This window comes from Acinonyx jubatus, chromosome E1 (genome assembly GCF_027475565.1).
Source record: "Acinonyx jubatus isolate Ajub_Pintada_27869175 chromosome E1, VMU_Ajub_asm_v1.0, whole genome shotgun sequence".
In the NCBI taxonomy this organism is placed as follows: domain Eukaryota; kingdom Metazoa; phylum Chordata; class Mammalia; order Carnivora; family Felidae; genus Acinonyx; species Acinonyx jubatus.
In genome coordinates, this window is record NC_069397.1 from 4,012,501 (window position 1) to 4,028,388 (window position 15,888).

The 15,888-nt window shown below is 49.0% G+C and overlaps 1 protein-coding gene across 6 annotated transcripts in view; it reads left to right on the forward strand.

Moving 5' to 3' along the window:
• Nucleotides 1-15,627, forward strand: part of USP43 (ubiquitin specific peptidase 43) — a 63,559-nt gene extending 47,932 nt beyond the window's left edge. For 5 of the 6 annotated variants that reach the window (XM_053211870.1, XM_053211867.1, XM_053211869.1 and 2 more), the window contains one exon: nucleotides 13,952-15,627. In XM_053211870.1, coding sequence (XP_053067845.1) covers nucleotides 13,952-14,991 — 1,040 coding nt within the window. In that variant the 3' untranslated portion in view covers nucleotides 14,992-15,627. The remainder of the gene's footprint in view (nucleotides 1-13,951) is intronic. The other variant, XM_053211871.1, reaches the window with a different exon arrangement.
• The last annotated feature ends 261 nt before the right edge of the window (nucleotides 15,628-15,888 follow it).

Below are 15,888 nucleotides of genomic sequence, written 5' to 3' on the forward strand. Positions count from 1 at the left end.
CTCGGCTTTGAGTGTGAAGTGTCCGTCAGGGGCGCCTGGGGGGCTCAGTCGGTTGAGCGTCCAACTTCGGCTCAGGTCACGATCTCACGGCTCATGAGTTCGAGCCCCGTGTTGGGCTCTGTGCCAACAGCCCAGAACCTGGAGCCCGCTTCGGATTCTGTGTCTCCCTCTCTCTCTGCTCCTCTCCCACTCATGCTCTCTCTCTCTCAAAAAATAAATAAGCATTAAAAAATTTGAAAAAAAGTGCCCGTCGTTAGGAGAGACATCCATGTCTCCTATGGGGTCTTCTGTGACCTGCCCTCTCCCTCTGCCTCCTCCCCTGCCCGCTGCCCTCCAGCCGCAGGTACGTTCTTTCTCTGCTCCCTGGAGCGTGCCGTCTAATGGGGAAGATAACACGTAAACCAGTAGATGCGTGTAACGACCTGGTATAAAGCAGGGACAAGGGGAGGTAGATCATCAGAGGAATCCAGGCTGGGGGTGGGAGAGAAAGGACGCAGGGGCCCCGTTAGAACGGGGCGGGTGGGGAAGGTCCTTCTGCAGTGACAGCTTTGGAGCAGACACCTGAGAGAGAGGGAGTGGTGGAGAAGGTTGGGCATGTGCTCCGGGCAGGGGAGCTCCGAGGTGGGGGTGAGTGTGGGATGCGTGTGAGAGGCAGAGGGACGGGAGCAGTGGCCAGAGAAGACAGCTAGAGATCGACGGGCCGGGGCTCAGCGCGCCTTTGGCTCGTGGTACAAAGTTGGCTTTTGGCCCCCAGGGCAGTGAGTAGCTCTTGGGGAATTCTGAGCTGGGATTTATATTTTCACCAAGTCTGCTCTGGGACTCCATCACAAGGGGGAGGGACAAGGGTGGGAGGCCAGGTTGGAGTGCTGACTGTGGTCATCTGAGCCAGAGAGAGGCCCAGATGACAGCAGCGTGTGTTTATATTTTCTTCTGGGACATAGAGCACGTTGGCATCCGGACGATCCAGTTAGGATTCAGGTGATCCTCTCCCTAGAGGGAGAAAATAATGGTGGTGCAAGAAGGGCAGGGGATAACCACAGAAACAGTCCGTCCGGAAAATCTCGGAGCACGCGTGTGCATGCCTGTGTGCCCCTTTGCTCAGAAAGCACCAGCATGTACTAATTACTTACAGTTTCCGTGTGTCCTCTTAGCTCCTGAATTAGCTTTTAAAATAAGATTTTTCGGTGGCGCCCGGGTGGCTCAGTCGGTTAAGCATCCAGCTCTTGATTTCGGCTCAGGTCATAATTTCAGGGTTCATGAGATCGAGCCCCACATCGGGTTCTGCAGTGACAGTGCAGAGCCTGCTTGGGATTCTCTCTCTCTCTCTACCCCTCCCCTGCTCATTCTCTCTCTCTCTCTCTCTCTCTCTTTCAAAAAAGTAAGATCTTTTTAATGTAGGTATGATATATATACAGAGAAGTGTGTTAATCACAAATGCACATCTAATGAATTATCCTAAAATGTACACATCCACATAACCATCACCCAGATTACGAAATAGAACGTTGCAGGCCCTCCCTACCCCCTTGTATCTCTCTCAGTCGTTACTGTTTCCCTCCTTTCCAGAGGGGGGGACTGACTTCTGATGCCATAGATCAGTCTTGCCTGTGTTGGAACTTGATGTAAACGGAGTCATACAGTACATATATTTTCCTGTTCGGTTTCCTTTGCTCAGCACCATATCTGTTTAAGTTAATGTATGTTGTGTGTGGCTTTATTCCATTGGTAAAAAAAAAAAAAAAACAACAAAAAACAGCCCTGGAAATAACTCAGCCACCTAAAGTTCTCTGCACAGACGTCTAAGTTCCCATGAGAGACAGAGGCAGATAGACAGAGACATTGTCGTCTGTTGACTGTTGATGATGGTCAGTAAACACCAAAAGCAGGGATTTGGGAAAGAAAGCACGGTGGGTGGGGTGGGAAAACCACTTCCTTTTTCCCTGTGGGCTCGTGGATGGGATGAAATCGATCTCAGAGGCCGATCTGGAAAAGTTTGGCTTGATCATCAGGGGAAGCACCTTGAGTTACAAATTTACAGATTCTTTTTTTTTTTTTTTTTTTTAACGTTTATTCTTTTTTTTTGAGATAGAGAGAGCGACTGGGGGAGGAGCAGACAGGGAGGGAGAGACACACACAGAACCCGAAGCAAGCTCCAGGCTCTGAGCTGTCAGTGCAGTGCCCGACGTGGGGCTCGATTTACAGAGTCTTTTTTTTTTTTTTTTAATTTTTTTTTTAAACATTTATTTATTTTTGAGACAGAGAGAGACACAGCATGAACAGGGGAGGGTCAGAGAGAGGGAGACACAGACTCCGAAACAGGCTCCAGGCTCTGAGCTGTCAGTGCAGTGCCCGACGTGGGGCTCGATTTACAGAGTCTTTTTTTTTTTTTTTTAATTTTTTTTAAACATTTATTTATTTTTGAGACAGAGAGAGACAGAGCATGACCGGGGGAGGGTCAGAGAGAGAGGGAGACACAGAATCCAAAACAGGCTCCAGGCTCTGAGCTGTCAGCACAGAGCCCGACGCGGGGCTCGACCTCACAGACCGCGAGATCATGACCTGAGCTGAAGTCGGCCGCTTAACCGACTGAGCCACCCAGGTGCCCCTCGATTTATAGATTCTTAAGTTCCTTGGTGATGCTGTAGAAATCCCTATAAGACTGCCCCCACGTTATAAGAAGAGTTCATAGTTTATTTACGTATTCTCTTGTGGTTGGATACTGGGGTAGTTTCTGGTGTGGGCTGTCACCAGTGGTCCTGCTGTGCGCATCTTTGCTCACGTGTTTTTGTCGTGTGTACGTCTGCACGTGGGTATCTGGGAGTGAGATTGTACCTGGGCATAGCCTATGTGTTCATTCATCAGCTATTTACATCTTTATACGTTGTGTCCCCGTTGTATCAAAGTGGCCAACAGGACACCTGACATGTAGCAGGCTCTTGTTACGTTTTTGTGAGTGAATGCATGTGATGATACAATCTTGAGGCTACAGGTGGTTTTAGAGCATCTTTGAATCCAACACTCTGTTTCATGATGGTTTATGTGTCCCAGTTGGGTTGACTGTTCCTTAGGGTTTGGCATCTTGGCTCCCAGTATTTCACAGTTAGAAAGCATACTGATCGGAGCGTGTCTACGTGCCTATGACATGTGTCTGATTTCCTTAGAGTGCGTTTGTTTTTTTTGGTTTTTTTTTTTTTTTTTGTGGAAGCCAAGTGTTTAATGTGTTATGTTCTGACCCACCCTGTCTCTGGACTTTCCTTTTCCCCTCTCATGATGCACATCGAGGCAGCATCTGGTGAACACACGTACACACCAAAGGCATTCTTTCCCAAGCTTGTCCACCCCATCAGCATGAGCCTCTGACGCGCTCATAAATCCATCCCAGTTCTGTTCCAGGGGCCTGGAACCTTGGCCTGGAACCTTAGGCCACGTCTCAGTTCTCCCGGGGGGGAGTGTATTTCACGCCTCCACTGGGAGGCAACTTTAAAAGATGGCCCAGCTTTTCAACATGGTACTCAGCCCCGAGTCAGGCACAGCTTCAGAGAACCCCCCCCCCCCCCGCCACCACTCCCCAAGAGACAGCACTAGGGCGGGAGGGGAAGGAATATGGACGAATAAGTTTATCCCAGCCTCTGGCTGGCATTTTACTTCTCCGTCTGGTCATCAGCATCTCCAAGAGGGTGAAACGAAAAGCCCTTTTGAAAAGGAGAAAGCCGAGGCTGGGATGTCCCCAGGTGCAAGCTCGCCTCCTTGGAGAAGCAAGGGGTGCAGACAGACCCCACTCCCTCTGGCTGCGGGCATCCTGCCTCTGTGGCTGCTAGCTATAAATTCCAAACTGGAGATCATGCCGTGCGGACCCTGCAAGAGCCTTGCTTCCAAAGGGAGTGTTCCCTCTTGACGTTTGACTAAAACGGTGGTGGGCTTTGGAGCCTGTTGAGGTGGTTGAAAACCCAGCCTCATTTTCTTGTTAGCGGTCAGCCTGGGCAACATCCGGCTCCAGCATATAGGTCTCTGTGCAGGGTGGGTACCACCCAATCGCCCCCTGGGTTTGGGGGAGAGTTTTGTCACCGTCAACACGAGTACAGGGGACTAAGTAGCACGTAGTCCCCAGCGGGCAGGACCAGAGATGGTGTCGTTTCAGGACAGAATTGTCCCTCCCAAATGCCAAGCAGGCCTCTGGAGAGAAACCCTGACAGCTTGGGGACTTCATCCTTCCAGTAGCCCTAGTTATGGGATGTGGGAATGGGGACGGCATTTGGACCAAAAGGGCTGGATCCAAGGAATATTGAAGGGGACTGCATCTTCTGTAATCGGGGACAGGTGTCAGGAGAAGCTCTCCAAGGAGAAGGATGTAAAAACACCTTACTTCTGCAAGTTTTTAATTTTTTTTTTTAACGTTTATTTATTTTTGAGACAGAGAGAGACAGAGCATGAATGGGGGAGGGGCAGAGAGAGAGGGAGACACAGAATCAGAAGCAGGCTCCAGGCTCTGAGCCATCAGCCCAGAGCCCGAGGCGGGGCTCGAACTCACGGACCGCGAGATCGTGACCTGAGCTGAAGTCGGACGCTTAACCGACTGCGCCACCCAGGCTCCCCTGCAAGTTTTATAAAAATAAAACCATGTATGTGATGGGGCACCTGGGTGGCTCAGTCAGTTGAGCATCAGACTCTTGATTTCGGCTCAGGTCATGATCCCAGAGTTGTGGGATTGAGCCCCACGTTGGGCTCCGTGCTGAATATATGGAGCCTGCTTCGGATTCTCTCTCTCCCTCTGCCGCTCCCCTGCTCGCTCTCTCTCTCTCGCTCGCTCTCTCTCTCTCTCTCTGTTAAATAGGAAACAAAGAAAGCAAGACCATGTGAAAAAATTGCTGGGGTCTTACGCAGAAACCCCTCAGGTGAATAAGGGGTCCCCTCAGGTGGATAAGGGGTCCCGGGACTTCAGCTTTACGATCGAGGTGCTCTTGATGACTGATTTTCTCTACGACTTTTATTGGGCCTTCCAGGTTTTCCTTGTCACTTGAAGTGCTTTCCAGGTACTGCATTATTTCTGCTTTTATTTCCTCTTTAAAAGTTATCTGGGAGTTTCAAGCGTTTATGATTTGGGGGTCTCCCTGTAACTCTCTCTAATTTTGCGGATGGTGAGCCAAGAATGTGGTTTTCCCAAAGCATTCCCTTTTTGTGATACAGTAAGTACATGATTATTTTGTCGATGTTCTTTGCATGCGTGGAGTCATGTCGACTGTGTCTTTGTGAGGTCGTAGCTCTTAAATCAGGTGAGTCGTTTTTTGGATTCAGTTCACTTTGTCTCTACGTTGACCTTATCGAGGACTGCCTCGCTAGGAAGCAGGCATATTTGGCACCCTCTGTATGGCTGTATTTTTATGCCACGGACTTCAGTAATATCTGCTTTATATGGTTTGCTGCCTTGTTAATAGATGTCTGAAGCTGACGACTGTTAGGTCTTCTTTATAAATTGTCCTCCTTGTAACGTGGCTCTTTATCTCAAGTGCTTTTAATCTTAAATTCTACCTTGTTCAAGATTAATCATTCCACCCCTTCCTCCTTTCTTTTTGTTGGCACTGGCCTGGTATCATTTTGTTGTTCTCTTTTGTTTTATGAATTTTTCTCTTACAGTTACTTTTAAGTGGTTTCTGGTAAACACTATGTTTTGGTTTTTTGGGTTTTTTTTTTTTTAACGTTTATTTATTTATGAGACAGAGAGAGAGACAGAGCATGAACGGGGTAGGGGCAGAGAGAGAGGGAGACACAGAATCGGAAGCAGGCTCCAGGCTCCGAGCCATCAGCCCAGAGCCCGACGCGGGGCTTGAACTCACGGACCGCGAGTGACCTGAGCTGAAGTTGGACGCTCAACCGACTAAGCCACCCAGGCGCCCCTGTTTATTTATTTTTGAAGGAGAGAGAGACAGAGTGTGAATGGGGGAAGGGCAGAGAGAGAGGGAGACAAAGAATCCAAAGCAGGCACCAGGCTCTGAGCTGCATAGAGCCTAACGCGGGGCTCGAGCCCACAACCACGAGATCGTGACCTGAGCTGAAGCTGGACGCTCAACCGACTGAGCCACCCAGGCGCCCCAATATGTTGTGGTTTTATTATTATTATTTTTTTTTTTGAATGTCAAAATCAAGAGCCTGTCTTAACAAGGGGAGCATTCAGCCCATCTGGTTTTTTTTTAATTTTTTTTTTTTAGTATTTATTTTTGAAAGAGACAGACAGAGTGTGACTGGGGAAGGGGCAGAGAGAGAGGGAGACACAGAATCTGAAACAGGCTCCAGGCTCTGAGCTGTCAGCACAGAGCCCGATGTGGGGCTGGAACTCGGGAACAGCGAGATCATGACCTAGTTCCAAGTAGGACGCTTAACCTACTGAGCCACCCAGGCGCCCCAGCCCATCCGTTTTTAATGTAACTGATGAGGTTTTGGGGTGGTAGGGCATCCAGAGCCAATGGCCAGGAAAGAATTCTTGAAGACATCTTTGGTGCAAAAAAAGTGATTTTATTAAAGCATGGAGACAGGACCCGTGGGCAGAAAGAGCTGTCCCAGACCCTGTGGAGAGAAGGGTTATACATTTGGGAGTTGGGGGAGGTCAGGTCCAAGGGAAGTTTCCGGTGAGATTTTCATATGCTAACGACTCTCAGGATCCTGGAGGCCTGGCTATGGTCGAGCTAAGGTGGTTTTTGCCTCTCGCAGAGCCTGGGGAATATCTCACACATCCCACCTGCCAGGAGGGCTGATGGAGGGTGGGGGTGGGGGTGGGGGGCTGCTAGCTTGTATTTTGTCCTCAGCCCACCTCAGCCTCCCTCATCAGTAACAACCCTAAACTTGATTTTGTTTCGTTAAAACACTTTTTTATTATTGTTTCTTTTTTTCCTTTTTCCTTGTTTTTTACTGAGTCGATCTCATTGGTCTCTGCTCTCTCTTTTTTTCCCCCTTTGTTTGGAAGTTCTGTTCTTTTCCATCTTGGGTTTTTTTGGGTTTTTTTTAATTAATTAATTTTTTAAATTTACATCCAAGTTAGATAGCATATAGTGAGTGCAATAATGGTTTCAGGAGTAGATTCCAGTGATTCATCCCCCTACGTATAACACCCAGGGCTCATCCCAACAATTGCCCTCCTCAATGCCCCTCCCCTATCTAGCCCATCCCCCCACCCACAGCCACCCCAGCAACCCTCAGTTTGTTCTCTGTATTTAGGAGTCTCTTATGTTTTGTCCCCCTCCCTGTTTTTTTATATTATTTTTGCTTCCCTTCCCCTATGTTCATCTGTTTTGTATTTTATTTACTTATTTATTTTAATGTTTATTTATTTTTGAGAGAGACACAGGGTGTGAGCGGGAGAGGGTTAGAGAGAGAGGGAGACACAGAATCCGAAGCAGGCTCCAGGCTTTGAGCTGTCAGCACACAGCCCGACGCGGGGCTCAAACTCATGAACAGTGAGATCATGACCTGAGCTGAAGTCAGACGGTCAACCACTAAGCCACCCAGGCACCCCTGTCTGTTTTGTATTTTAAATTCCACCTATGAGTGAAGTCCTGTGGTATTTGTCTTTCTCTGACGGACTAGCTTAGCATTAATTGTTACTTATCCTTCCCAATGTGTAAATGCATTTTCCTATTATATGGATACGAGAAGCCAGACTATTCCCTTCCTGCCTGCCTGCTGTCCTTCCCCCCAGCAAGATGTCTCCACGTTATCCCTCCCACCCCCACCCCTGCAAAGCGAGTGCTTTGAAATGCTTTTAGTGTCCCTCTGGTCTGTTTTATTTTTTACCCTTCCTTCCTTCCTTCCTTCCTTCCTTCCTTCCTTCCTTCCTTCCTTCCTTCCTTCCTTCCTTCCTTCCTTCCTTCCATTATTTATTTTTGAGAGAGACAGAGCACGAGCAGGGGCGGGGCAGAAAGAGAGGGAGACACAGAATCAGAAGCAGGCTCCAGGCTCTGAGCTGTCAGCACAGAGCCCAACGCGGGGCTCGAACCCACAAACCGTGAGATCATGACCTGAGCAGAAGTTGGATGCTTAACTAACTGAGCCACCCAGGAGCCCGTATTTATTTTTTTAAAGTTTATTTATTTTGAGAGAGAGAGAGATAGAGAAAGCGTGAGTTGGGCAGTGGGGGGGTGGGGGGAGGCGGGGTTGGGCGCAGAGAGAGAATCCCAAGCATGTTCTGCACTAGTCAGCGCTGAGCCCGACCCGGGGCTCGAACTCACAAACCGTGAGATGACCTGAGCCAAATTTGGACGCTTGACTGACTGAGCCCCACGGGTGCCCCCTGGTCTGTTTTAGAACCTCCCCTCCCCCCACCTGGATCCCAAGCTCTCAGCTTCTCTGAGAGGGTTTTAGGCTCTGAGTGCCGTGCCTTTCCAGATCCCAAACATGCTCACGTCACTGCATATTCCCCGTCCTGGGACCACCTGCCCTGTTGCAGGTGGATGGGCCCCCTATGGCAGCCTCCGTTGAACACCCCCCGTCTGTCTTCTTTCTGTCCCCCTCTGTCTTGAGGTCTGGGTTCTGATTCTTTAGTGTTTGGTCAGAGTTCTTTTCGGGGATGGGGGATGCGTGGCCACAAATATTTTCTTTCACCGGGGAGCGAATGGCAGCTTGGCTGGTTGGAGGGCCCTTGGACTGAAGTCCTTCCTTCTCTCTCCGGTGTCTGTAGATGTTTTCCCACGGTCTGCCAAGCCCCAGGGTTGCAGGTGAGAAGTGCTTTTTTTTTTTTTTTTTTTTTTTTTTCTTTTTTCACGTGAGAGTCACTTGTCCTTTCTGTCTGGAAGCTTTTGAGAATTTGTGGTTGACCTTGGAATTTAGAAACAACACTAGTATATGCCTGGGTCTGTGTTTTTGTTCATCAACCCTTCCTAGAACCCCCAGAACCTTTCAGGCTACAGATGCAGGCTTCCTTTCTTTTCTTTTCTTTTCTTTTCTTTTCTTTTCTTTTCTTTTCTTTTCTTTTCTTTTCTTTTCTTTCTTTATCTTTCTTTCTCTTCCTTCCTTTCTTCCTTTCTTCCTTCTTTCCTTCCTCTCTCCTTTCCTTTTTCTTTCTCTCCTTCCTTCCTTCCTTCCTCCCTCCCTCTCTCCCTCCCTCCCTCCCTCCTTCCTATTTATTTTTAATTTAAAAATTTTGTTTAAATCCAAGTTAGTTAACATATAGTGTAATAATGATTTCAGCAGTAGAATTTAGTGATTCATCACTTACATATGACACCCTGTGCTTATTCCAACAAGTGCCCTCTTTACTACCCAGCCCCCCACCTGCCTCCCCTCCAGCAATCCTCAGTTTTGTTCTCTGTATTTAAGAGTCTCTTATGGTTTGCCTCCCTCTCTATTTTTATCTTATTTTTCCTTCCATCCCCTATGTTCATCTGTTTTGTTTCTTAAATTCCATGTACGAGGGGCGCCTGGATGGCTCAGTCGGTTAAGCATCCGACCTCGGCTCAGGTCATGATCTCACAGTTCGTGGGTTCGAGCCCCGCGTCGGGCTCTGTGCTGACAGCTCAGAGCCTGGAGCCTGCTTCGGATTCTGTGTCTCCTCTCTCTGTCCCTTCCCCTGCTCACACTCTGTCTCTCTCTAAAATAAACGTTAAAAAAATTTTTTTAATTCCATATATGAGTGAAATCATACTGTATTTATCTTCCTATGCCTTACTTGGCTCAGCATAATACACGCCAGTTCTATCCACGTTGTTGGCAAATGGCAAGATTTCATTCTTTATGATCGCCGAGTAATACTCCATTGTATATATAGACCACATTTTCTTTACCCATTCATCCGTGGATGGACGTTTGGGCTCTTTCCATACTTTGGCTATTGTTGATTATGTGATGCAGGCTTTTCTTCAGGGTGGTGTTGTTTGGTTTATCGTCTCTCTGACTGTTCAGATTTCTGTCATTTGCCTGGTGGCTCCCCTGGGTCCGTTCTCTGTGTCTTCTCGCTTTTCCCTGTGACTTCTCTCTGTCACTTGGCTCTCAGGTGCGAGATACTGCCTTTCCCTTTATCTTTTCGGCCACTAATTTGAGTCTCAAATATGACCCTCCGTGCCTCCAATGCATTTACTGAATTGTAAGACCCGGAAGACATTTTTCGGTCCTCTCCTGCTCTGTATTTGAATCTCCCTGAGAGCTTATCTTTTGTCCATTTCTTCCGGTGGTGCCAGTTCATTAGGGGCCTCTTCTGATGGTTCTGTTTATCCTCTGACTATTGGATCAGAGAATATGTGTGCTGTCGTCTTCTTCTGCGTTTGCCCATTGGGGCTCCCCTCCACACCCTCCTGAGCGGACGTGATTCTTGGAGCGATAGAAGGGGCGGTGGCCTTGGCCCCTGAGGCAGCCTTTCCCCTCACCAGCCTCGTCCTACTGGCTTACTCTCAGAGGTGGACGAAGCTCAGCCCAGCTGAAGAGCTTGTCCTTACCCTCTAGGGTCCAGAGGAAAGTCAGGGGGTCAGACTTCAACCAGAGAAAGAGATGCCTCCAAATACAGAGAAGGAGTCAGCAGATGAAGAGCCTCTTGGGGAACCTTTTCTCCCTTGGTTATAGCCACGGTGGTCTCTCTGCTGCTTCCCTGACCCACCAAGCTCACTTGTGCCTCAGGGCCTTTGCACTTGCTGTTTCCTCTACCTGGCGGCTGTTTTCCCCCATCTCCACATGGCTTCCTTCTCCCTTTCACTCTCCTCACTCCGCAGTCACCACACTGTATCCCACCCCCCTTACCCTGCCTCGTTCTTCGTCATAGCTCTTAGCACTATATCCCATGACATCACATGTTGTTGCTTTCTGACGAACCCCACAGGGACAAGCACTTTGTGTTTTTTTCCCACAGCTCTGTCCCCAGTGGTGAAAACACGTGCTAGGCACACAGTGGGCTCTCATTACATGTCTGTCAAATGCATGAGTGGGTGGCTGTCAGAGGAAACCCTTGTACAGCCTGAGAGCTGAGAGCACTGGACCAGGAGTCTTGTCCTAAGGGCTGGGGGGGCCCGCCCCTTGCTCACAGCACACATCATGAGGTCAGATCGATGCCTGGTTTCATTAGCTAGGATAAAAAGCCACATAGGAACAGATGGGGCATTTCTCAGGGTAGCATCTGCTGTCTTTGCAGTCACTCATGGGTGGGGCCTTGGGTGGGGGCCATGCCCACCAGCTGCATGGGCGCCATCTGTGTGAGGAGGCCTCACAGGACCTGGGAAGCCTTTCCTGCAGGCTCTGGGACTCATAACCTTCAGGAAGGACTTGACCATTCATGTCCTCCATGTGGCCCAAGGCTCTAGACCCTTCCTTCCTGGTTCTCCAGCCAACTGGGCATGAGCAAGGCCACAGATTCCATCCAGGGCAGGGAAGTACCCTCCCTCAAGCATCTCTGAACGCCACCTCTGCCTCTGGCTCCCAGCCTCCAGGAGGTCCCCCCGGGGAGGAGCAGGGGGAGCACTTTCCCCTCCCCTTGGAAGGGAGACGTTTGTGAATGGTGACACTGCATCAGTGTGGGCACTTACTCGTCCCTTCTGCTCTCACACTGACGGCCAAGGTGCCTCCTTGCTGCCATCTCGAGGAAGAGGCGGAAGGAAGGGCTTGCATGGGCATCTGCGGCCCCCGTGAAAGGGAGCTGCAGGGGTGACGTGGGCCCGCGCCCCAGGCCTTTCATCCGGGAAGAGGGGACGCACTGCCAAGCCACCTCGCCACCTGCCAGGCTGCCGGCTGTGTTACCTCATTTCGAAAAGCCGAAAGTCACAGCTTTATCCTCCTAAGAAAAGCAGTGTTTTCTGCCCTTCCCAGGGTTGCAAAGAGGGAAAAACAAAAAAACTGCTTATGTGTCTCAGACCCCAGCACCTTTTATTCCCCCGAGGTATGGGGATTTAATGGTGGGCCATGGACAGTGAAATTACAAAATATTTGGGGTAAAACCGTGTCTATTGCTAGCTACAGAAATGCTTTAAAGAAAACAATACCAAGTTGGGGGGAAAAATGTAGGTGATTAAAAACTACCGGAAATAATCCGTGAAAGGTAAAATTCCCCAGGAACCTCGGAGATGCTGTCCAACCCCTCCAGTCATTGCTGGGCATTGGGACTCTGCCTCCTGGTCATTTCTTCCCCGGGGGCCTGGCTGATGTGTCCAGTGCTGTGCTTTCTCCACCAGAGTACACTGAGCTGTTGCCTGTCCCCTGACAATCCCAAGTCCCTTTGCACATGGCTCGTCCCAGGTGGCTGTGCTGCTTACCGGGGCTGTATTTGTGGTACGGTCCTCGCTCGTATAGGGCTTGCTCTCCCACTCCATGATACAGGCGGTCATCTGGGGGCAGAAGGCTTGTAGGGTTGACCTCAGGTCTTTCTCTAAACGCACGAGACTGTCTCTCCACCGTGTGAGTTGTGTGTTTCAGGTGAAGGTTCTTTCCCTCTGTGATTACAGGCATCTTATAAATGAAGGCAGATGCTGCAAGTTGCTTTTCTTTTATTTTCACTTTTTATTTTTATTTTCTTTTTTTTATTTTCTTTTTTATTTTCTTTTTACTTTCACTTTTATTATTGCGTGAAAATACTTATAACAAAGTTTATCACTTGAAGCTTTTTCAAGTGCACATTTCAGTGGTATTCCATACATTCCCATCGTATCGTAGCCATCGCCACCATCCATCGCTATAACTCTTTTCATCTTGTAAATCTGAAAGCCTCTGCCCATTTCACAATAACACCGCACCCTCCTCGTCCCCAAGCCCCTGGCAACCGTCTCCGTACTTTCTGTCTCTCTGGTTACGACCACTCTGGGTACGTTGTGTGGTGGAATCATGCAGTATTTGTCTTTTTGTGACTGCCTGTGGAGGTCTCTTGAGATTCCATATGAATTTCAGGATGGATTTTTCCATCTCTGCAAAAAGCCCTGTTGGGATTTTGATAGGGATTTGCATTGAAGCTGGAGATCGATCACTCTGGGTAACGTTGCCATTTTAACAATATTTAAGCCTTCCAATCCATGAACATGGGATGTCTTTCCATTTATGTCATCTTTAATTTCTTCTTAATGTTTTGTAGTTTTTGTTATATAAATTTTACCTCCTTGGTTAATTCCTAAGTATTTTATTCTCTTTTTTAAAATTTTTTTTGAAGTTTATTTATTTTGGAGAGAGAGAGACAGCATGAGTGGGGGAGGGAAGGAGAGAGAGGGAATTCCAAGCAGGCTCTGCATTATCAGTGCAGGGGCCTGATGTGGGTCTCCAACTCATGGATCTGGAGATCATGACCTGAGCCAAAGTCTGACGTTTAATGGACTGAGCCACACAGGCGCCCCTGATGCTATTGTAAATAGAAGTGTTTTAGTAACTGATGTTTCTTAAGAAAAAACACACATCCTTGGTTATGTGTGTATTCCCTTTAGAAATGTTAAGGTTTAGGAAAGGATTAAGAAGAAAATCAGTCACACAGCATCCCATGGCCCCCTCGACACCTTGTCATCTTAGTGTTTATTTCTACAAACTTGTTTGTATGTTTTCACATGCATGTGTCATGCACACAAGTATGTATTTTTGCAGGTTGGATTACACTGTTTTTCTAGACTCCGTTTCTCATTTAACTCTTACACATGAAATGTGTCTTTCCAACCATACACAGGTGTTGCAGAACGCAGAAGGAAAATGTAAGTGGGAGCTCTGATAAAATTAAACGCACAATTTATTAATTTTTCCTTTTGGCCCAGGATAGGGTATCTCAGAATCTCGCATTTGAAAGGTACAGGTACCTAATTTAACCTGGAAAAGGAAGGACTTTTGCTGAGCGTTTGCAAACATTGATGCTTCCGAAGGCTGGGACCTCAGTGTCCTGCTCACTGCTGTGTCCCCAACGGCCAGCACAGTGCCCGATACTTCAGGGGTGCTCAGCCATGGTCTGTTCGATGGCGGGCATGGTCACGCCTTGCAGCTGGGAGGGGGATTTGGGCACTGATGCTATTGGTGTCTCTTACAGGAGAGCTGGAGTCCAGGCGTCTGGTACGGGGAGTACGAGGCCGAAGCATCAGCATGAAGGAGCCTACGCCTTCCAGAGCCAAGCAGGGAGCCTTCAAGACCTTGCCCCTCCGCTGGTCTTTCAGACCCAGGGAGAAACCGCCCGGTACATCTGTCGAGTTGGTGGAGTACTTGGAGTCCAGGCGGAGGCCCCGATCCACCAGCCAGTCCATCGTGCCGCTGTTGACGGGCGCTGCCTGCGAGGACGTGAAGTCCGCTGAGGGTGAAGACGGTAGGCCAGCCAGTGAGACAGTGCTGGCCCGAGCACCCTGCCCCTCAGGCCACCCCAGTCCCTGTGCAGCCCCCGGAACCTCAGATGGCCTGAATACAGCCAGGAAAGCCAAGGAAAATGCGAGTCAGGATATCAGGCTCCCCAGACGGTTTGACCTGCCCCTCACGGTGATGCCCTCAGTGCCGAATGAGAAACGAGCCCGGCCGGAGGGCCAGAAGACAGCGAACTGCAAGGGAAGTGGCCAGGCAGGAAGCCTCAGCACAGCACCCTCCCCCACAGAGGCGCTGAGCAGCACGGAATTATCTAGAAACAGTGCAGAGAGCCGCCAGAATACCCGCATCAGAATGAGGGCTAATGTGGACGGCAGGGACGTCCCACAGGGGACCCTCACCCTTCTGAGGTCCGTGTTTTCCAAGAAGGAGAACAGATCTGAGAGGCCAGAGGTGGCCCCCCAGGCATCCCCAGTGTCCCTGGTGAGCGGCAGGCTGAGCCCGGCTGCGGATGAGCACTCTCGGGGCTCCTCTCCTTCCCCCCGGATTCAGGAGAGCCTGGCCAGAGCCCCCATCACCCACGTGGAGAGGGATGTATGGTCGGCTCCCAGCTCTCTCCGCCTCCCTCGCAAAGCCGTCAGGTCCACGAGGGCCAGTGCCCTGGGCACGTCCCAGAGGACTGTCCCAGGGGAGCACACTCCTTTGGGCACCTTGCAAAAGGTGAAATACCACACTCTTTCCTTGAGTCGGAAGAAAACGTTACCCGAGTCCAGCTTTTGATGACGTGTTCCAGCTTGGTGTGAAGCTGGCATTCTCATGACTGAGCAGCTTGTAAGAAGCTCGAGTGTGTGGAGAATGGGCTTCCGGGAAGCCAGTTGTCTTGGGACCCCGGAAAATAAGTTTAGTTTTGTTTTGTTTTTTTTTGTTTTGGTGTCCGCATTCTGGATTTCCAAGATAGCATGTCCAAATACTTTCCTGAACCGTTCGGTGCTTTTATCCGTGCAAGCCACCAGAGGGTGCTGTTGGGTCAGCCTTACTATTTCAGGGCAAGAACTGATTGGTTTCAACAGTTCCGGGGCGTGAGTCCCTACACTCGAGAGTGATTTGGGTGTGGGCCAGCTCCACAGCCCTGTAGAGAAGAGTCTGCAACATCGAGTCAATTCTTGTCATTGGCTTCTCGTTTTCAAACCTCTACGCGCTTCCTGAGATGAAACGTTCAAGACGCCGAACACACGATAAAGAAGGATTCTAGGGGAGGGATGGAACAGAAATGATTGAGACTTTAGGAAGATATTTAATATATAACAAAATAATTGTAGTATTTTGATACTAGGCATAAAGGAAGTTCTTTAAAAAAAAAATGTGTAAGTATGAGACCTATATGCAATTTTAATAAAAGCCCATCAGTGAAACATGTGAATGGCTCTCTGAGTTATTCAAGTCTAACAAATGATCTTTTTTTTTTTTTTCAAAGACTTTATGTTTATTTTTTAAGTACGCTTCACATTCAGCATGGAGCCCAGTATGGGGCTTGAACTCACGACCCTGAGATCATGACCTGAGCTGAAGTCGGACGCTTAACTGACTGAGCCACCCAGGCACCCCTCAAAGATTTTATTTTTTAAGTAATCCCTGTACCCAACATGGGGCTCGAACTCACAACCCCGAGATCAAGAG